At 46.8% G+C, this 20,463-nt stretch overlaps 1 protein-coding gene across 2 annotated transcripts in view; it reads left to right on the forward strand.

The window, feature by feature from the left end:
• Window positions 1-1,160: 1,160 nt before the first annotated feature.
• Window positions 1,161-20,463, forward strand: part of TPCN1 (two pore segment channel 1) — a 50,445-nt gene continuing 31,142 nt past the window's right edge. Inside the window, exons 1-3 of one of the 2 annotated variants that reach the window (XM_075110260.1) lie at window positions 1,161-1,225; window positions 1,515-2,468; window positions 18,526-18,590. In XM_075110260.1, coding sequence (XP_074966361.1) covers window positions 18,530-18,590 — 61 coding nt within the window. In that variant the 5' untranslated portion in view covers window positions 1,161-1,225; window positions 1,515-2,468; window positions 18,526-18,529. The remainder of the gene's footprint in view (window positions 1,226-1,514; window positions 2,469-18,525; window positions 18,591-20,463) is intronic. The other variant, XM_075110259.1, reaches the window with a different exon arrangement.

Raw genomic sequence — 20,463 nt, forward strand, 5'->3', positions numbered from 1 at the left:
AGCTCAGTATACCCCTTCGGGGAAGCCCATGGCTCCTCTTTCTGCTGTTTGACTGCTTCCTGCCTGGTCTGCGGGACGTGGATCTTTTAAGTCTTTTGGCCAACTCTTGCAAGCTGTTTCCTGAGGTCTCTCGTCACAATCTCCTTGTAAATCCAGCCCTGGAGGGTGACACAAAGAAAGAAATACCAAGGAGGGGAGGGCATGGTGAGGTGCCAGTTGGGTGGAAAAAAGGCTCATTTGCGGAGATGTTGGTAATTTGATGGATGCCCTTGTTGCGGTGCAAAGTGGAATGCTCCAGCTTGACAGAGGCCTTACCTACCTGTTTGTGACACTGACAGGAGTCCTGCTGGTGGCAAAATCAGAGCCACTGGGCAAAGCCAGGCAGCTTTGTCAGGCTGGCTTAGGCTCAGAGGGGCTGTCCTGGGGCCCTGGCTCAGCACATTGCCTGCAAGGCGAATGCTCAGCCTGGACTGAGGAACAAATTTATTCATTATGCGCTGGGGCTGCTTGCTCCCAGCTTGAGAATCCTCACCTCGTCGGAGATGGACGGTGCCCTAGGGGCTTGGGAGCGCGTGTTTCACCGACGGGGCCCTCTGCCTTTCACAGCACCAGCTCGGCTGGGCCAGGCCGCCCTTCCTCAGGGCCCACATCTTCCCTGCAGCCACCGGCACCCCCAGACCGGGGCCCAGGAACAGAAACATGCCCACCTCGAGGCGAGGCCGGGGTCCGCGGCCATCCCGGGGCCGTGGGAGTGCCGGGCCCGGGGCTCCCCTCAGGGTGGGCCCGGCCGCCCGCCCGCGTCCCGCCGTTGCTAGGTGACCGCTCCTCTCACCTCTGACTCCGAGGGCGGGGCATCAACACAGCCAATGGCAGCTCGCGCTCTTTCCCCGAGAGCCTGCCCCTTCCTTCCCGGCGTTGATGCGTGATGCGACTGAGCTCGGGCCAATCAGCAACCCTCCCTGGCCGGAGAGGCAGTGCTGCTACCCAATGACGAGGCGAAGTGAGGGAAGGAGGAGGTAGGCGGGAATAATCCCGATCCTCTCGCAGGGGTGTGGGGTCCGGCGGTGGGCGGGGCGGAACGGGCACTGAGCGTGGATTGGCGGGCGGGAGGGAGGCTCGGCCTCTCAGGGAGAAGCCCTCGCCGGGCCTGGCGAATGAGAGGCGGCGGGGTGGGGCGGCGCGCGGCGGGCGCTGAGGAGAGGGGTCGGAGCGATCACGGGCGCCGGTTCGCCGGGGCTGAGGCTGGTGGTGGCGGGGCCGGGGGAGGGAATCCCGGGGGAGGGAGGGAAGCGCAGCCGTGAGGCGCGGGGTGGGGGTGGGGAGGGACCACCCGCGGGCTGCCCGAGGGGACCGCAAGAAGCGGGGGAGAGGCGGTGGGGCCGGTTTGCGCGGGCCGGGGGCGGCGGGGAGGGGCGGCCTCCCTCCCTCCCTCCCTTCCTTCCTCCCTTCCTTCCTTCCTCTCTCCGTCCGTCCCCGGCGCGGTGATATCCCGTCCCGGTGTCCCTCTCCCGTAGGCTCGCCGCCCAGCCGTCCTTCTCCTCTGGTAAGGCCCCCGGCCCGGCCCTCGGTGCGCCCCGGCGGCTCGGCTGGGCTCGCAGGGCACCGGGCCCGGGCCCGTCAGCGGCGCGGTCGGGCTGTTGCCGCGGGAGGTCCGGCCTCCGCCGTCAGTTCGTCCTCACCACGGCCTGCGAGGAGGGAGACGGGGGAGAGGAGCGGCTGCGTGCCGGAGCCGGCTGGGGAGCGTCCCCATAACGTTGTCCGGGGCCTGCTTGGTTTTTCCATTCCTCCACATTTTAAAGAAATCGGTGACTTTGTGACAGCGACATCAGTAAAAAAAGCCCACGGGAACTTCATGTGGGCAGGCTCAAACTGGCCTCCTCCCTCTTTGCCCTCCCCACCTGAAATTGAGGTGTTTTGGCACAACCAGGGAAGGAGCCATGTGTGACGGTGACACTTAGCATCATGCTGGCTCTGGACGCGTCGCGCTTGCCTGCTTCTCGTTGCGCTGAGCAGTCAGGAGTTTGTCAAGAAACACTTTCTTTTGCTTCCATGCTGTACTGCGAGCCGTGCGCTGACCAGAACAGCCAGCCCAGACCTGACTTTTTGAATTTAGCTCGTGTGTAAATACTGCCATTGAACCTAGCATCCTGCGCTGCTTCTCAAAAGCAAGTAACTAGGTCCTTTTTTTGAACTCTGGTCTCTAGAGATGGGTGCACATACCTTTAGATTCATATGTCTGGAAGACACCCCTGACGGAAGACCTTCTGGGGAGAAGTTTTGACACAAGCGTTTTACAAGTGGACCTGAAAAAGGCGTTACTGAAAGTTTGTGGAGTAAGAGCCTCTGAAAGGACAGGATGGCTGTGAGCATGGACGATGATGTTCCCCTCATCCTCACCCTGGACGACAGTGGCAGCAGTGCCTCGGCCCCTCTTGATGACCTGGATTGGGAGGAGCTGCCTAATGAAAGTAAGATCACTTTGTCGTTGTTTCCTGCCTGCTGTGATGGCCTAGCTTGTTTTTCCCTTTGCGGTGGCCCCTCTTTCTTGCGCTTGCCAGGACCTGAAACTCTCAGAGCTATCATTCAGCGTTCCGGTGGCTGCCTGAGAAAATGAGATCAGGAAGTTGCTTATTGTGTTGCTTGTTTACTCACAGTGCTCATGATAGACCGAGAAGGCGGAGGACGCTGGATAGACGGGTCTTGCCAGTGCCGCTTCTAACACATGTATTTTGTGGTTTCCATATAATAACCTGTGACCTCGTTGTCCTTTAAGCTCAACTTTCCTTTCTGCAGATTGGCCCAGGGCATCTCCTTTCCTTGGCACTGACCCACCGTGCCCTACCACTGGCCTGAGCTGTCAGGAGCAGCAGCTGCAATTATGTCATGTAGTATTTTCCTAGTCCCATAAAGCATCTGTCCTTTGCAACTGTTGTGTTGCCTGTTGCTAGTTTATGTTCTGATTTTTGCTATAAGTAATGTGATACAGGTTGATAAATCCCTTTAACATCCTTATTGTATTCTTACCAGAGAATCTGGAGTACATTTAGGCAATAGGTTCATACCCCTGTTAGCCCCAGGTGTTTAGTGGGATAGAGGCAGCATATGAACATTGGGAGGGGGAAAAAAGCCACCACCTTGTAGAAGCATTGCTTTCTCCTCAGTATATCTTCGTTAAAACCATTGCCCCGCACTAGGTGAGATGGGAGCAGCAGATATGTTTGAGCATGTTCAGTGAGTTTTATGTTATACCTCGCTGAATGTATTTGAGCACTCTAGTCCAGCATGTCCCTTCGACTTCCAGTCGACATTGCAGGTGTATATGCAGGTCGTGTGATCTTATGCAAGCCCTTGCTGCCACGAGCTTAACATTTGTAACAGATAAATCATTTCCTGGCATGGCACCCCTTTTTTCTACATTATACCTCTATTCCATACTGCCTCTGTGACTCTGATTTTATTTCTCTCTTGCGATCATGGGTTCCCTTAATTTTCTCTTTCTGTGACTTCCTCAGCCAGTAGCTAGTTTCTGGCAATCAAGATTCCTCCTCCTCCCTCCTCCTCCTCTCCCACCCCTGCAACACACATCGCTGGCTAAATTGCCCAGTTGACTTCCTCTAAGCTCTGCTGCATTATTGCTCCATTGCATCTGCTCTGTTGCATCTGTTTGTCTTTTACAGTTTAGCTCTCTATTTTTTAAGTTAAAGAGAAGAGAGAATGTTCCTCTGTCCACTGGTGTATTTATGCGTTCTTGTGACTAATTTCCTTCACGCTTCTCTCATCTTCTGCCCACCTCCCATCCCTTTAAAGAGGAAGTAGTGTGAGGTTTATCATTTGGGTAAAGCCAACACGTCTGTGTTAAAGCACAAGCACGAGGATGAGCATACTAATAAAAATATCCCGCAATCTGCTTCCCTTGAAATACAGGGAAATTGTTTAGGGACCAATTTTGTGCTTCTTAAAAGATCACTGTGTGGTTTTTGAGAATTCATTTCCTGGGATTCTTCAAACGAAGTGTCTCTTGGTATTGAAGAACTGTGATTTTGCTGTATGTTTTAATCACTGTTAAAGTTGAATTTGCTGCAAAAATAGAAAGCTTATTCTATGCAAGTGATACTGAATGATATGGAGCCTTCTGAAGTCGGTGGGTGCTGTGAGAGCGGGATGAAAGATTAGAGGAGGAAGGCTGGCATAAACAACTTGAAAGGCACATTTATCTCTGAGAAGCGGGAAGCTTAAATTAGTGAGTGAGCAGACTAATGCCATCGCTTGCAAAAGTAAGCTTGTTTAAAAAAAAAAACAGAACGTGTATTCCAGCTTTCCTCTTTGCCTGTGAAGAAAATCTGCTGTGAAATGCAGAGAAGTTGTGTCTCGTGAGGCTGTCAGGAATCAAATGTTTCCTCTCTGCACTGCCTCTACTTCTCTGCTGAGGACTGAAATGACATTAATAGGACTGTATAGTTTCATGTTTTTATTCAGAGGCTTGCCTTTTTCAGGGAAGAAGAGTATGTGAGAAGCCCTTTTCAGGAGAGGGAGAACCTGCCAGGGTGATGATGAGGGCATGGAGACAGGAAAGGTCAGGAGGCTGTTTCCTTCTGGTTTTGTCTTCCTTATGCCTGAACTCTCGTAATAGAATATTCAGCCAGAATTTGGAGGAACAGCTCACTTGTTACTGCACCTGACTATCAACTCCTGGGGATTTGGTGGCAGGTTAGACGCAAAGCTTCTATTTGAGTGCATCCCCAGATACCATCTGGGACTGTTTGCAGTGAATGACCCATCATCCTCTTCCCAGGTGACACCGAGGGAAAGACAAAGTGGGTGTAATGGCCCTTATGTTAAATCACGCGTCCGAGGCTGATAATAAAGCTGCGCGCTTGCTTTGTGTTGCTATGTCAATTACCCTCTCTAAATTTTAATCCATATTCCAGCCTGTCACAACCGTCTCGCTGAGTGCCATGTATACATGTGAGTTCAGTATAGCAACTGTCATGTTTTTTAAGAAACTTCTTTTGCCTTTTTTATTTTTTTGAAAAAAACCTCTTGACCCATGATGTGGCTTTGTTGCAATCAGGTCCTTGAATGACTGAATTTGTAGTTTTGGACAGTAGGTGTTGATTGTCTGGAAATGCAGGCAAGTTACTGGGTTGAAATATGTAGTAACAGGGTTTTCTGAAAGCAAGCCTTGTTGCGGACGTAAAAAGAAAGGACTAAAGTGCAAAAGCATGTTCCTTTCCGAACCTTGCAGAAAAATCCTCTTCTGGGTAAGTGAATGTCTTGGGGTTAGAATAAAAGAAAGCTAAATGAGAAAACTGTGGAAAATCACATTTTTAAAGAAAATGTCCTGCTGCAAAAATTAATCTCTCTAATCATGCAGCTTTTAAGCACTTAATGGAGAAAATACTTGCATGGGGAAGAATATTAAGACTCTGCCTCCCGTGGCTTGTGCTGGGATACGTGTCTTCCAGGGAGCTCCCGTTTACAGCTGCACCGAAAGTTCAGAATCCTGCAAAGTTGATGGGAATTCAGACCACATCCAGAAAAATGTGGTTCCTGTGGTGCTGATGGTTTTCTGACTATAACATGTAGGGTTGTGGCTGGGTAATTTTTCTTTCAAGCTCCAACAGGTGAAGCAGAGAGTGAGAGAAGCGCTTTCATCACTTGAATCCACGCTAATTAATATGATGCTGCCCTTCCTTAGTACATCTTATCTGAGAATCTCTGAGTGCTGTACACACTCTAATTAAGCTTCCCAGCACCTATCTGAGGTGAACAACTAATGTGAACTGAATTTCTGTAGAAGGCAAAAACAGGGGTGCAATTCTTGCATGACCTTTCCCAAACTTGAGTACTGCAAATGGCGAGAAGCAGCCAGGGTTTAGCGATTTCCAGTCCCTCACCTGAACTCCTGGGAAGTGTTTGAACAGATTCCTGAAATACCTCAAAGTGCGAGCTATGTTTTCCATACACAAAGGCAGCATGGATAGCCTTGAAACTCTAGGACAGTGTCTCTCCTTGAGCTGATGGGAACTATAAGCAGTAAACGAGTGCACATTGATTTATCCTGTATTAGATCAGATACAAGATTCTCCTTTGCCTCCTGCATGGAAATTGCTGTAGCCTCAAGTGTAGTTCCAGTGTGTTCAGAGCAGAAAGTACAGCTCAAAGTGTTGTACGGGGAACAATATGATATTGTGTGTCTGTTTCTCCCTCACAATGGATTATGGCAAGTGGAAGAAGTCATATTTAAACTCTGCGTTTTTACAAGAAAGCAACTGCATCTGCTATTGAGGTAAAAATGAGTTATTGTGTATGTGTGGGAAGGTGGGGGGAGCATCTGCAACAGTGAAGTGCGATGTTTTCTAGAAGGGTTGTTGGAAAATGGGAAATTTTAACTTTGAATGTTGAAGTTTCCGCTGAGCCTTTGCAATCTTGGTTTCTGCTGCCTGAAGAGTAAATTATCAGGAAAACTAGAGCCATCCTGGCCTTTTGGGTAGAAAGACAATTGTTGACGAATGTGCCCGCGTGCCTGTGCACTGCTGTTAAGGAGAAGGTGGCCCAAAGCACGTAAAGAAAATTACATTTCACTGGTGGTGAAGTTGGAGGGGCTGCCCAAGGTGTGCTTGGTAAGGAATGTGACTTTGGCCAAGGAAAGCAGTGACTGCCTCTGAGACCATCGGTTGTGCCTCTAAAACAGAGCGTGGCGTGTGCTGTGTTTCCTGGAGCTGCTGGAAGGAGGGCCTTTTCCCTTGCCTTGCTTCTGCACGGCAGCCCAGTTCCTCGATGAAATGTAAGACGAGGCTTTCAGCAAAGCTGTTCTTTTTGTACTTGGCTGATGGAAACTCGTGATGTTTCTGGACACAGAGCTGAATTATGGCATGAATGGATGTTGCATACAACAAACTCATCTATTTTTTTAAAAAATGCATTACTAATCCACAGGTAGACATATGCTTTTGGGGTGGCCCAGGATTGGGGGCAGTTAACACTGTTCATTTTGAGACATACGAGCTGCCTGCATTTTGATGCGTTTGGCAATCAGTGCAACCTGAAGCGATATAACTCTCCTCTGTTGGGTCTGGTTCCACAATATGTTTGTATCAGCAGTGAGAGAAAGTAAGTCTGTCTGTGCAGGCCACAGCTTCAGCTCATCTGGTTAGCGAGTCCCTGCTCTTCAAACATCTCTGTTCCCTTCCTCCTGCTGCCGCTTCCTTCAGTCCCGTCGTGGATGAAAGAGATTTTCAGGTGTAAAACAAGTTTACATTTTCTGATGGGCTGAGGAATGAACAGAGAGTAAATCTCTGACCTTTGGGGAAATGCTGTAACTACACAACCTCTTAGTAGCTGTGCTTCTTGAGGGTCCACTTTAATTGCTGTGAAAACATTCTGGCCTTGCAGCCTTTGAAGGAAAATTGGCTGACATTTAAAATGCCATCTAGTAGGTTTAATAAATCCTTCAGGATCTGTAGTTTTTGATCCTGTGTGAAAGTAAGGATTTTGAAGATGGTTATTTGGACTTGGGCACTAGTTATGAATTGCTGTAGCTAATTGGTGTGAAGAAATAGGGAACAAGCAAATGCTTGTGATGGACCTGGCAGATCCTGAGATCTCTGACAGCCAGGCTCTTAAACAGCACAGATTTTCTGGTGGCTTTCTTGGATGCTACGCAGGATATTTTCTCACGTCATGGCTCCCAATTCTACTGATTGCCTTTAATTAGTTCCAGTAGCAGTGATTCCGCTGCTGCGTTTAGAGGTGAAGCATGGCCAGAGCACAGGGCTGGGATCTCATTTTGGGAAGCAGTCTAGTTCTGCTGTTGACACTGCTCCTCCTTGTACCTGGGGTAAGTCAGTTAACGTCACTGTGGTTAACACGCCTCATCTGTAAAGCACAGATTACACCTTTCATGGAAATGGATAGAACATTCATCATGTTGTTAGGAAGAGGTGCTGTTTTGCATTGCTGTGCATTATTTGTTTTTCTTAGTATGTACCTGCTTAAATTTTATATGGAGGGGGAATGTTTTCTGAAGCACAAGTGGTGGTTCGGTGCTGGGTTGTTGTTTATGCCTCTGAAAGTCTCATTTCTTCCAACCTAACAGCCTAGCATTTTGCAACTTCTGCCAGAGCTTCTCTAATCCTTTCCTGGCCTAGATGACTTATAATGAATGTTTTAAGGAAGCAAAGCGAAGCAAAACTGCCTCCGAGATGAGTGAGGGGTGAAAATCTTGGAAAGGGAAATGAACACCCAAACATAAGGAGATTATTGTTTTCTCCTTCGGTACAATTCGTTTCCCTGGGTGATGAGCTCTGTAAACTTTGAGGAAAGAGGTAAATACTGCTTTTTAGGAGATGTTGGGCATCTTCTGATATGATGTCAGAAACAGTGGAAATGTGTTTATGCTCTTAAGTTCCAAATGCATCATCCCCTGGAATCTCATTTATCCTGAGAATTCAGGTTTTAAGGCAGGACCGACTGCCTTGGTTGTGCTTAAATACTTGCCATAATGAGAGGGTAGAGCTGGTACCTTTGATTCAAGAGAAACAGCACTGTGTTATTCTGAACTCACAAAAGCATTTGAATCAAGACATTCTCAACATGACACTGTAAATGTGGTACCTAGAGAAGAAAAACCATGAGCAGAGTATTGTGGGCTGCAGTTATCTTGTGTATTTTTTTCGAGCCTGCCTTGTTTTCTTAGCCCTGCAGGAGATCGGTTTGCACAATGCACACATTGTGTGTTTCACAGTAGGATGCTTTGTCAAACAGAATCTCTGCACTGTTGACTCTTTCGCGCAGTAAAATAAAAAAAATCCTAGTGATTTCATCTTGAATGCCCCATGCTGTTCAAATCTGAGCGAGTAAAAGCGTATACAAGGTAAAGAAGACTTGAGTTAGTGTTCCATTATCCTGGAGTCAAATGGTTCTTTCTCCTTTGTCGTCTCCCGGAGCACTAGCGATGGATATCATCTTTCATGCACACTCGCTGTAAATTAGGGAGGATGCTGCAGAGGGGGTTGAGGAGTCTGGCAGCTTCTTCTCACTCCTTTTGTGAAGACAGGAGTAATGACCTTGATGCTTTGAGGGAGGCAGCCCATTCCCTTCATCTGTCTCTTCTCCAGTACACAGCTTACATCTTTTTGGTGTGAGAGCAGAAGAACGGGCTGGGCTAAGTGTTTCCTCCCCCAGCTGATCGCTGTAGTTGGAATAGGCAGGGGTAAGGGCACGTGCTATGGCTTCAGAGGGCTCTGCTTTTCGAACAGGTGGTCCTGGAACTATAAAAGATGTTAAGGAGTTTGAAAGTGTTCAAGCTGCAATTTTAAATCGACAACTTTCCAGCTCTAACCGGTCACTCCTCAGCCACCGCAGCTGACTTGGGAACATTTGGCTCGGGAAGCGGAACAACAGTTGGAAACAAATAGTGATTAGTTTTTTCATGGCTTCCCAGGGAATGCATCAGTTTGTTCGTTTTTCCTCTCATTTTTGTGATTCCTGTGGATTTTTAAGGCGCTATAGATGCAGGATGTTCAGTTTAGCCAAGCTTGCTTACTGGCAGATTAAAATGAGCAAAGGCTGAGCACGCTGAGTTCACTCATCATAACCAATATGATGCTTCTCAGAACTTCCTTTGCCCTTGGTATCTTCACCGAGGAATCCTGCCTGCTGCCGTCAGCCCCCCTGCGTTGAAATCCCATTTTACCCATTTGAATGCTGTAAGAAGTGCTGTATAAACTAAACAGGAGCATCTGTGAAGTGGTTAGAGTTGTTGTTGATTGCCTTTTCCTTATTGCCTTCAGGGGGTTTAAGCTTGAATTTGCTGGAAGTAGAATTTATGAGCCAGAACGCTCCATTTCTGATCCTTAAGCTGGGAAAAGTGCAGTGAATTTGATAGGTCTTTCTCTTGCCTCCAATGTCTCTGGCTTTTGATCTGGGCGTTGCAGGGCTCTCCCTGTGTCTTTAGCATAATTGCTTTTTGCATGTTGTGAAGATGCCTGATTTTTACACGATGGCTTTCTTTATGGAGAGCTGTAGGAGCAGCTTTAGGATTTAATCCATCTGCTTCTAGTGAGCAATTCACTAGGAAGCTCGTGCACCTGTACTACTGGTCTTTTCATCTGGGAAGGAGGGAGGCAGAAAAGGTGTGTTTGTGTTGATCCACCGCAGCACTGTGTGGTTGATGAAAGATCTTGAGGATGGCAAGAGGAGACTGCTGTGATCTGAATCCTAGTGTGGGGGTTTGAAGCTTGTATCCAGTGCTGCTTTTATAAAAATCATCTGGTGGTGTCTGAAACAAAAGGCTTTTCCTTTCCTGCTTAGATGGGGGGATAAAATTTAGGATGTATGTCTCTGCACAGCTGTTTTAAACCCTCCAGTTCTTTGGAGCTGGACACCTTAGCTGCTCTCTTACATCCCCTGTGTGACTACCTAGCACACGTGTATATGTTGTCATTTGGGAATTTCTGATCATCTTTATCTTATTCTAACTATAACTGTTTTTCTGAGAACATTTTCACTATCCTCAATGGATTTAGGAAAGTTTATTGTCAAAAGTAACATAGCCTGCTAAAGGATTTCACTAGAATGCACAAATATGTTCCCACTCTTCATTAACTAAATGAAGAAATGCCTGTGGAATTAAGACTAAGTGATCAATCCTGCATGTGGGAGCACTGGAAACTCCCCAGGGTCAAATTGTACTGGTGAGCTGGCTGTGCCATTTATAGGATAATCAGACACGGCAGGAGGAAGGAAGGGGTGCCATCCTCTGCAGCTACTGCTCTTGCAGCCGCTGGCTGTAGGCATGGGCCTCCAAAGGAAGAGTGTAAGTGCAGAAGTTTTGACTGGTACAATATTTCTGTGCTCTGTCCCCTTTTATCTGTGGCACAGTCACCCTGGCTGGAGGGGATCCAAGCCTGGCGAGAGGCACAAGAGCTGTGGTGCAATCCGTCTTGCAAACGCGGTGTTCCTACAACACAAACCAGCAATGTCCAGCTGGTTATTTAGTTAGGTAGTGGTGAGTCACTGCAGAAATAAGAAAATGCTGCTCTTTGTTGCCCATTTGCTTGTTTTTCATGATGCAGAAGGGAACATTGTTTCTCCAGGGTGCTGAGCGGACCAGAAGTACTGGAAATGTGATCGAAAAGAGGGACACTTGCTGAGGGGTTTGCTGTGTGGCTCTGCCTTGCTACCTGCAAGTAGTATTAAATGCTGTGCTTTTTCTGAACTGCTGGCAGGTGCAAACAAGTGACCGCTTTGGTCCTGCCTGTCTTAAGTAAATGCTCGCAAGCAACTTACTGAGGAGAATTTTGGCATCGGGGAGGGAAGTGACCAAGGCAAAGCCCCTTCCTTTCAAATACAAGGCTGGTGGCAGGACTTTATCTCTAGCAGTTGCAAAGGGGAAGACTTCAAAACATTGAAAATTATTCATATACTTTGAGAGAGCAGAAATGCATACAAAACAAAAATGCTAATGGAAGCTTTAAAGCTGTTGGAGAGGCAGCAAAAAGTCACGGTACAGACATGCCTGTGCTGGCTAACATTGCTGCTAAGCAGCTGCATTGCTATATAGGAAATTAATCACAGAATCACAGAAGAAACAGAAACTGGGAGTGGAGGAAAATCACAAAGAGAAATGTGGTCAGCAGAGTTAAAGATGCTCTGAAGGACTTGAGAAATAAAAAGATGTGCTAAGTGATACCAGCCTGTTAGGAATTCAGGGTTGAACACCAGTCAATAATGATACGGGGAAGCTCAAGAAATACTGTATGTATTCTGTATTTGTTGAAAAGCCAGACGACCTGGTCATTGTATGATCTATTCTTCCATTCCAACAGTAAATAAAGATTAAACAGCTGATTCTAAAGGTAGGCATTTAAAAATCAGTGGATGACTTTTTATTCTTCCTTGAGGCTGCAGCTGAGGCAGTCTGAATATTGCCATGATAATGACTTTATTCCAGCCCCAAAAGGTATTTTGCACCAGGCGGGAGATTGCAGGCCAGCCAGCCAAAAAAGGTTTCCAGGCAAAATAATGGGAAACCAGCAATAGCTCTTCTAACATCTGGATTTAAAGGACAGTTTTTCATGTCATTCAGTGTGGGTTTATGAACCTGGAATCGCGCATTGACTTATTTTTTGAGGTTACAAGATAGGCTGACAGTGTTTTGGCACCTGTGTGGCATTTTGGTTAAGGAAGTGAATAGTACAAATCAGCACTGTGCAGCTAATGGCTCTGCAAGCTGGTTGATGGATGGGTCTCAAAACCCAACTGGTTATTGGGACTGGTTAGAGAATAGGTACGTTATTAGCAGAGACTGTCACAGGGTCCCTGTGCCAACTGCGTCATTTCTTTCTCATTTGGAAGGAAAAAAAAAAGGCAATTTCTGATCAAGTTTGGAGATGCCATAGGTTGAGGGCATAGTAAGAGGGAGGAGGGGAGCTTAGTGATTAAAACTACTTAGTAAGATGGGTGCAAGCCACATGCATATTGCTATGACCAACTCCTGGTTGTGCATCGGCCAGGGTGGAGAGAGCTGCCTTGGTGAGCAGAGATGCTGAGCTGAGTCTGATTTCATAAGCAACTGAGCAGAAAGTGAGCACGTGGGACACTTGTCCAGTGAGATGGTAAGTGTATTCCTCGGTCCTTGCAATAAGAATAATGATTAGGATAGATAGGTAGGTGATGTTGCCATCCGTGCTGGCTATAGAGTAATCAATGTGTTCGTGCTTGGTGTGGTTCTAGTGCCCTTGCTCCAGCTCATCTAAGATCCAAGCTGAGGTGATTCAGACAAAGAATAAGGCATGCATTTGACAGTGTGGTTAATGTTTGGAACCACTTGGTAAGAGTGGGAGAGGTTTCTGCAGTGCTGGAAGACTTTTGAAGTCAAAATTGTCCATTTTCTGAAGATATGGTTCTGTATGAGGAATGCAGGACTTGGAGTAAGGACCAGCTGAGGGAAAGCCCTCTGGTTTGCAGATGTCAAATTAGTGGTTTAACTCCTTTGCTCTTCTCCAGCCCTCTTCAGTTCCTGCCAGCAGTGGTTTCTACCAAATGTGCAGAAGTAAGTTTTTTCTTAATGGAGAACAGTTATGCAACACTAGAGGCTGGGGTTTTCCCCATTCCTTTACATGCGTCTTCCTCTGAAGTTGGCAGCTTCTCTTTCCTGGCTGCGACACAATGACAAGGCAGAGGAGATGTGGCGGTGTTGTATTTCAGAAGAACCAGTGCGGTGGAGTCTTGTTCTAACACCACATAGTGAATTATCTATTTCTTACTCCTGTACCGGAATAAATAACTTTCACTGGTCTCAGCCCGTGGTGGTAAGACGTTAGAGTTTTGCCATGATATCATTAATTAGTTGATCTCATTTTTTTGCTATCCCTCTCTCTTTAGGGCAGAAAGGTCAGTGTGGCATGTACCTTATTACTGCCTGCTCCGGTGCTGGGTGGCCTTGCAGGAGGTTTGTTGCCCAAATTAATACTGGTTTCTCATACGAGGGAAGTGTTTCCTCCCGCTATAAGACTTTGTGACTTCCCCAGAGAGCTGCTGGCGGCTGGAACTGGCAGTCGGACCTGGCAGCACACTGCTTTCGTTAAAAAGGACAGATTGCAGCTTAATCAAACATCTTTCCAAACTGCATCAGGAAAATCCAAAGGCTTTGCTTTGGAGAATTGAAATGAGGAACGTGCTCTTAAAATGCTGACATTGAATTGTTACCCATGCTAAAGCAGATCTTTAACATGTTAACACCATGAGGCATTGGTTTCCCTTTTTGGAACAAAAAGAGGAAATTCCTTCATGTAATAGGATGTGTTAAAGAAATGCTATATCTGAGGGATTCTGATATTTTCTCTTTCCCTTTCTGTTACTTCCGCAAAAATTATGAATTGTGAATGTGTGTATTTCGTGTCTGGCCTCTCTCGTGAGCCATAGCCTTAGGCAGAGCTTGTCTTTTTTTTGTTGTTGTTAGGTTCAGCAAAAACTTTATTATTTCCTGTTGTTTTTTCCATTCAAAACTAGCTGTTTCATAGGGCTCCTCAATGGCTTGGATATTTAACTCCAGTTACAGAATAATTTAATCTGTGTCTGTAAAGCCTTCATTGCTGTGATATGATCAGACTGACAAGATTATAATGCATATTAGTTGCTAAAAGGATGGGTAATGTAAGGTTGTAGATGATATTTCTGTTGTGGCTTTGACTTTTCCTTTTTGTGGTATGGAGGTTCATTTGCTAAGATCAGAAATAAGGATATGAAACCAGCAGCAATTTGGCTTAACACACAACCGAGATTCTTAATTACATTTTCCTAGCACAACCTTTCCTTTTACTGATGAAGAATACTTGGGTTTTGACTTTGCAGCTATGTTAAGGAGCAGGTACTCTGTTATGCAGTCTCAGGTTGTGCGAGTGCCTGGTTTCTGCTCTCCTTCTAGTATTCTCTGGACTTTCTCATGCGGGAGGATTTAGCTGCACATCTGTCAGAAAGCAGCTTTGTGGCAGAGGGCTTAGGCACATGGTGGTTTGCATGAGCTGCTGGGAGGCGATGCAGCCAAGGAGCAAGAGCTAGTGGGGTAGGTAACATTAATCTTACAGGATGCAGCTCTGTGAGTTGAGGAGTGATCCTCCTCCATTTCACTATTGACTGCTGCAGTGGCTTTTGAGCTGTGCGGTCTGGCGTAGTAGTGAGCTATGGGAGGCTTTTAGGGGTCAGGGCAAAGTGGCCTCTCGGAGGTGACAAAGCTTCCATCAGTTCGTCTTCAGCCACTGAAGCCTCTTGCTAACCTAATTGTGGATCCCAAAAGGGAGGGATCTGTCCCTCTGCCTCTTGCTGCTACATATGCAGGAGTGAAAATTGTGCAGTGATCAAACATTTTTCTCATGAAAACTTCCCACATAATATTTCAAGAGAAAAAAAAAATCAAGCCACAGAGTGAGTCAGGGTTGAGACCAAAGGAGAGCAGGTGCCCTGAAGAGATGAGGACCCATCCATCACCAGATGAACTGCACAGACGAGGATCTCCAACCAGCCTGTCTTAGCTAGTGTGGATAGGTAAAATTATCCTCGTGCTTGTTTTCTTAGAAGCCTTTAACCATGACACTGAGATGCCTTTTTTTGTCCCCAGCAGAGTGGTGCAGAAAGTAGATGTCTGAGTGAATCGTCATAGCTCATCCTCTGTTTCAAATGGTTAGCAAGCTGCAAACAGTTAACTAAATACTGGCTCTGACCCACACAGAGCAAGAGCTAGCTGGAGCCCTGGCTTCTGCTGAGACAAAACAATTTCCTACTATGCTTTAGCTCTTCTGTCATTGTGTTTAGCTTGTGCATCAGGGTTTTTACATGCGTGCAGTGCAGATGTTAGCAAGGATACAGTGGTCCTCTAATTAAACAATGCACGGATTAAGTTGTCTTCAATATAAGATAGGCAACACAATTGATAAGAGGCAATAATATATAAAAAGTAGCTTACCATGCTGAGGGACATCTGCCCATCCTTTATGTGGATTCAGCTCCCTGTAGTGTGGTGGATGATAGTGTGAAGTGAGCTCGTGTTGATGCTGTAGTAACTAACTGGATTCTCAAATAAAGGCAAGGACGGTAGACTTCGGCCGCCTCATACCGCTACCAGGAAGTGCCAACATCCATATTTTTAAAAAAACTTTTCTGTGTTAAATGGGAAGCTGAAATGACTATTTGTTGAGCTTCACAGCAAGCGAGCATTGTGAGATTATAATAAGACAAAGAGCCCTCAGGCCTTTGCATGTGTTTCTGCTGTGCCGTCTCTAAGGAAGAGCATGACTCAGTTACGCTGACTCAAAATATTCAGAAGTATATTATTTCTCTTGCAACAGAAGGGCTTGGCACTGCAGTCTGTTGGAGTTGCCCTGTTTTTGCTAGGCAACAGACTGATAGTAAATTGTTTAGGCTTCCTCACGGCTGCTAAATTCCTTCCCATAACATCCCCGGAAAACAGGACGGGTGCTAGGGTATTTTGGGCTGCAGAGATGAGCCCTGCGATGCTCCTGTTGGCACAGCGCTGAAATGGCAGTCAGGCGCTACAGGCAGTGATTTCACTCTCTGTCTCTCTCACCTCTGAGATGTGTGGCCAAGTGCCAAACCAGCTGTGCTTTCCAGGCGGCTTCCAGCTTTTTTTCTCCCGGGTAGGTGAGTCTGGCCTTGAAGAGACAAATGCATGCACGTTCATGCCTCAGCACTTGAAAAGAAAAGGAGCAGTTTCTTATCAACTGCACTGGAGCGGGGAGAGAAGATAAATCCTCTGGAGGTGAAGCTACATGGCATGTAAGCACTTGGACGGGAAAACATCATCGTTGGTGCTGGTACAACTCCAGCACACTTGACGCTTTGTGCTGTAGCACTGCTAAAATCTTGGCTTTGGGACCGAAGGTGCCTGTAGAGTTTCTTTTTTTCATGGAGTTGTATCTTCTGTAGTGGGCACTCTGTGCAGTTCAGCTGACCAGGGCTTTCCAGAAGAGAGAAGTGTTTCTGGTTGTTTTTGATAAGCAAATGCCACCCTCCTTTTGCAGCCTGGTTCGTCTTCACTGCAGCCTCAGGAAAGCAGGATTACGGAGAGAGCCGGCAGCTTCAGCCGGCACAGGGATCCTGCACTGGGACAGGTCTTGTGTGAGAGGTCAGGAAGTCCAGGAACCCCGTGGGCAGCTCTGATGCTCCTGGGATCTGCCTTCTTCCATGGGCACATGTTCAGTGTTGCTGGATGTCTGGTTATGTTTCTTCTAAACTGAAAGCACGAGCTCTGTGACTGAGTTTGGGCAATTAGGCACAAATGCGGTCAGGATGGATGGTATAAGGAACGGAGGTGGTGAGGCAGTAGAGAATGCGGCAAAGCCTGAAAAGACATGGTGCAGCGGTCGTTGTGATGAGAGACTGCAGCTGAGTGAATCACGGTCTGCTTGGTGCCCTCTTCCCTGCTTGCAAAGGGATTGGAGCCTGCCAGGGAGATCCTTGTGCTGGAAAGGTCAGGCTGCGTGTCTGTGTGGACTCTTGCAGCAAACTTGGAAAGCGTTTGCTTGACTCCAGGAAGTCACATTTGCCTTGGACAGCCCGCACTCCTGGAAGTGTGTCCAGCTCCAGTCAAAAAGACACTGCTCCCGTGAAAAAACGTAGCTGGCCAGTGTGTTCCTGAACCTGACAGGGTTCATGCCTCTTTCCATAGAAGAAATAATGACTGTAAGGGTAGAGGTAAATGCAAGACAGCAGTTCTTACAAACAAGGTTGCAAGAAGGAAAGAAGGGACAAATTGGTATCAGATTAATTTTCATTAAGAAGGGATCCGATGGTTAACTGACAATTTGGCCTTCGCTTTCCCTGTCCTCCTCCTCTGTGACCTGGCGGCTGGTGCACTGCGGAGTGTTTTATCAGCTGGTACATCTTTCGTTGTCCCAGATGGCTACTGGAGCTGCCTGGAGCACGTGCCCTGGACAGCTTGACCTTTCCCAACCGTGGGAGGTAACGCCTTGCTTACTTTTCTCTCTTGCTGCTCTGTTTGGTGCATCCACTTGCAGGAAGGGGAAGGCAATGTGAATGAAGCTGTGTCCTGTCTCTGAAGTCGTGTCTTTGGCATTTCTTTTTTCACCTATCAAGAGAAATGTTACTTTCACATGCAACTCACCAGGCGAGTAACTGACATGTTGCTGTCTTACATTGACTACACAGCAGTGTGAATGGCAGATTTAGCTGTAAGAATACTCTTGTTGAATTATGTCACTTGCCCTGCCTTCCACACAGTTTGCAGGGTTTTGTCATCGTACCTGTGATATACTTGCTAAAATAGCATTATCTAGACAGGATGGCAACTAGCAGCTCCATCAAGACCTCCTTCAACCTTTTAGGAGAAAGTCCTGGTAAGCCCGCTAAGGCACATGGCTTTGGATTCAGTCGAGGAGCTCATCAGAGGCATCTCAGTCTGTTTCAGTGTGATGCCGTAAAAACTGTGTGCTATCTAGAAAGCAGAACATCTGGCAAACAGGCTAATGAGAGACAGACTGGGGGAGCTCTAAGGCAAATGTAAGAGCTACCCTGTAGAGTTTGTTTATAACTCTTTGAATTTGTAGGAGGTTACTAGTTTGTTGGATTTCTAAAAATTATTCTTTATTAAAACAAATGCAGACACCAAAGATCAAACAACAAAAGTCCAAACTGACTTCGGTTTGACGTATAATAGCCTGGCTGGGAAGGGTGGTTTTTCCCTGGTTCCTGTGAATGTTTTCTGTCCCTTATTCCCTTCTCAGCTCTGCCCTTGGAGTCCCCCGTGGCTGCAGGAGCTCCTCCAGATGAGAGGAGTGTGTTTGCTCTTTCAGCCAATGGAGACTTTCTCCTTCGCCTAAGTAGGGAATTTGTTTTGCAAAGGGAGAGGTTTGGGCTCGGGAAAGTTTATACTTCTTCTCTTTCTTTCTTTTTTTAAATTTTTTTTTTTTTTGGGGGGGGGGGGTTGGGGTTTGGTTTTGTTTTGTTTTTTATTGTAATGATGACATATGGAAACTATTTACACAGGAGCATGCTCTGCTGCACTGAATGGAAATGTTGGAGTCCCGGCAGTATCGTTCCGGATGCCTTGTGTAAGCAGCCAGCTGGTTTTGCTTTTTCTTTTTTTTCTCTTTTCTTTTTTTTCCCTCTCTCTGCCTTTTCAGGGAACGTCTGGGATAAGTTACACAAGTGTGGAAGGAAGCTTTGCCATCTGTGAACAGCTCAGTTCGTTTACTTTGTCAGGCCCCTTGTACTGTGAACTTCACAAGTATCTCTTTTATTTTTGCTGGGGAGGGGAAGACTCCTAGCTGTGACTAGTCAGCACTTTGACTCCTTTCCCATTAGTTGTTCATGTTCACTGGTGAGCAAACTCTGCTATACGCCAAAATAAGAGAGCATGGTGCACGAAGCCTTGCTTTACCACCACGTTCATGCTTAAAAGCTCTTTGTCCTGCAGCTAAGCCTTCCAAGAACTTGCACTTAGAAACATCCTGCTGCTAAGACAGTGATAGGGAAATGATTTAGCTGAAGTCTGAGCCACCTTCCTCAGAGGGGAGGGGAGAAAACGTTTAGTTCTGCAGAGAGCAGAGGAAAATCTTCTGTGCGTGGCTTTCCCTTGAGGAAGCTGCGAAACAGAGGATCGGCTTTTGGAGGGGAGGGAGGGAGGAACTTCAGGTCTGACTTGTCTCCCTCTCCCCAACTCCAAACACAAGCGTGCCTGCTTCCCATCGCAGCAGCTGCCATGCGGTGGAGAGAGCCGCCTGCCATCTACTTTGAGGATTACGGGAGTCCTGTGGAGAGATCCTCCTATCTCATTGAGCTCAATACTAATGGTAAATGCCGTCGGGGATGTTCAGCACGAGCTGAGCGGAGCGGAGGTTGCATTAGTCTGTGTCATTGTTATCATGGGAGCAGCTGAGGAAATTAGCTAGCTGGAGGGCTGCCAAACAAACAGTCAGAGGGTTGCTTTTCAAATTTATTATTATTTTTATTATTATTTATTACCCAGATGATGCTGTCGCCTCAGGGATGCTAGATCAACCTTCTGGTACCTGGTGGGAAAGGAGCTGATCCACAAAATGCAGCTTCTCACCAGAACACTTCACCAGTACATCTTCTGTTGTCTGTGCCTAGAAAGATGATGTCTGGTTTAGACAGGAGAAAAACATCTTGGTTTCCAGAGTTATTTTTTTGTTTCTGATTTGCATCTTTGAGTGCTGTTTTATATTCACAACCTTGATCTCACTGGGACATTTCTGTTTCAGCTGCAAGTCCTCTGGGTGAAATGCAGAGAGGGGTCCTGGGTTTTTACTATGGTGTGTCTTTTCCTAGTGTTGATCCTCTTCAAAGAGAGGTTCGTGTTTGCAAAAGAACCACTTCAGGGTTAAAGGTAGTTTTGACATCTTTTGGTAGGGTACGGTGTTTTGGTTAATGCTACAGACCTTTGCTAATTTGACCACAGTATGTTTGGATGTTCTTAAATTTTTTATCTACTGTAATGCTCCAATAACATGGTAGTATTGTAAGCAACCTCCTTGATATGTCCCTCTTCCCCAAAAGAGCTAGTGCAGCCAAGGCGTTGATTCTGTGCTTTTGCAATATCCCCTGAACTGTGTGAGATGAATCACACTGGGAATTCCTCTGAACGCTTGCTGTGTTTTGAAGGTGAGCTCTGGAAAGGCCTGAAACTCTGGCTCCTGTTAGCATCTTCACAGTTGTTGCTGGTTTGAGCAAGGCATCCTGCAGCCTCGTCCCAGCCAGATAACAAAGGAGCTGCGGGTGACATGCTGTAGAGCTGTCCAGGTAACATTGTGGATGGCACATACTGCTCTGGGCATCTTCAGATTATGTGTGATAAGAAGAGGTTGCGCTCCCTGCTCCAGTGTACCAGTTACTGTGCGCCTCAGCGAGTTTGGGGGTGTTTGAGAGCTCTGCGTCTGTCTGTGGTGATGCTTGAGGTCTTTG

Source organism: Phalacrocorax aristotelis, chromosome 15, assembly GCF_949628215.1.
Source record: "Phalacrocorax aristotelis chromosome 15, bGulAri2.1, whole genome shotgun sequence".
In the NCBI taxonomy this organism is placed as follows: Eukaryota; Metazoa; Chordata; class Aves; order Suliformes; family Phalacrocoracidae; genus Phalacrocorax; species Phalacrocorax aristotelis.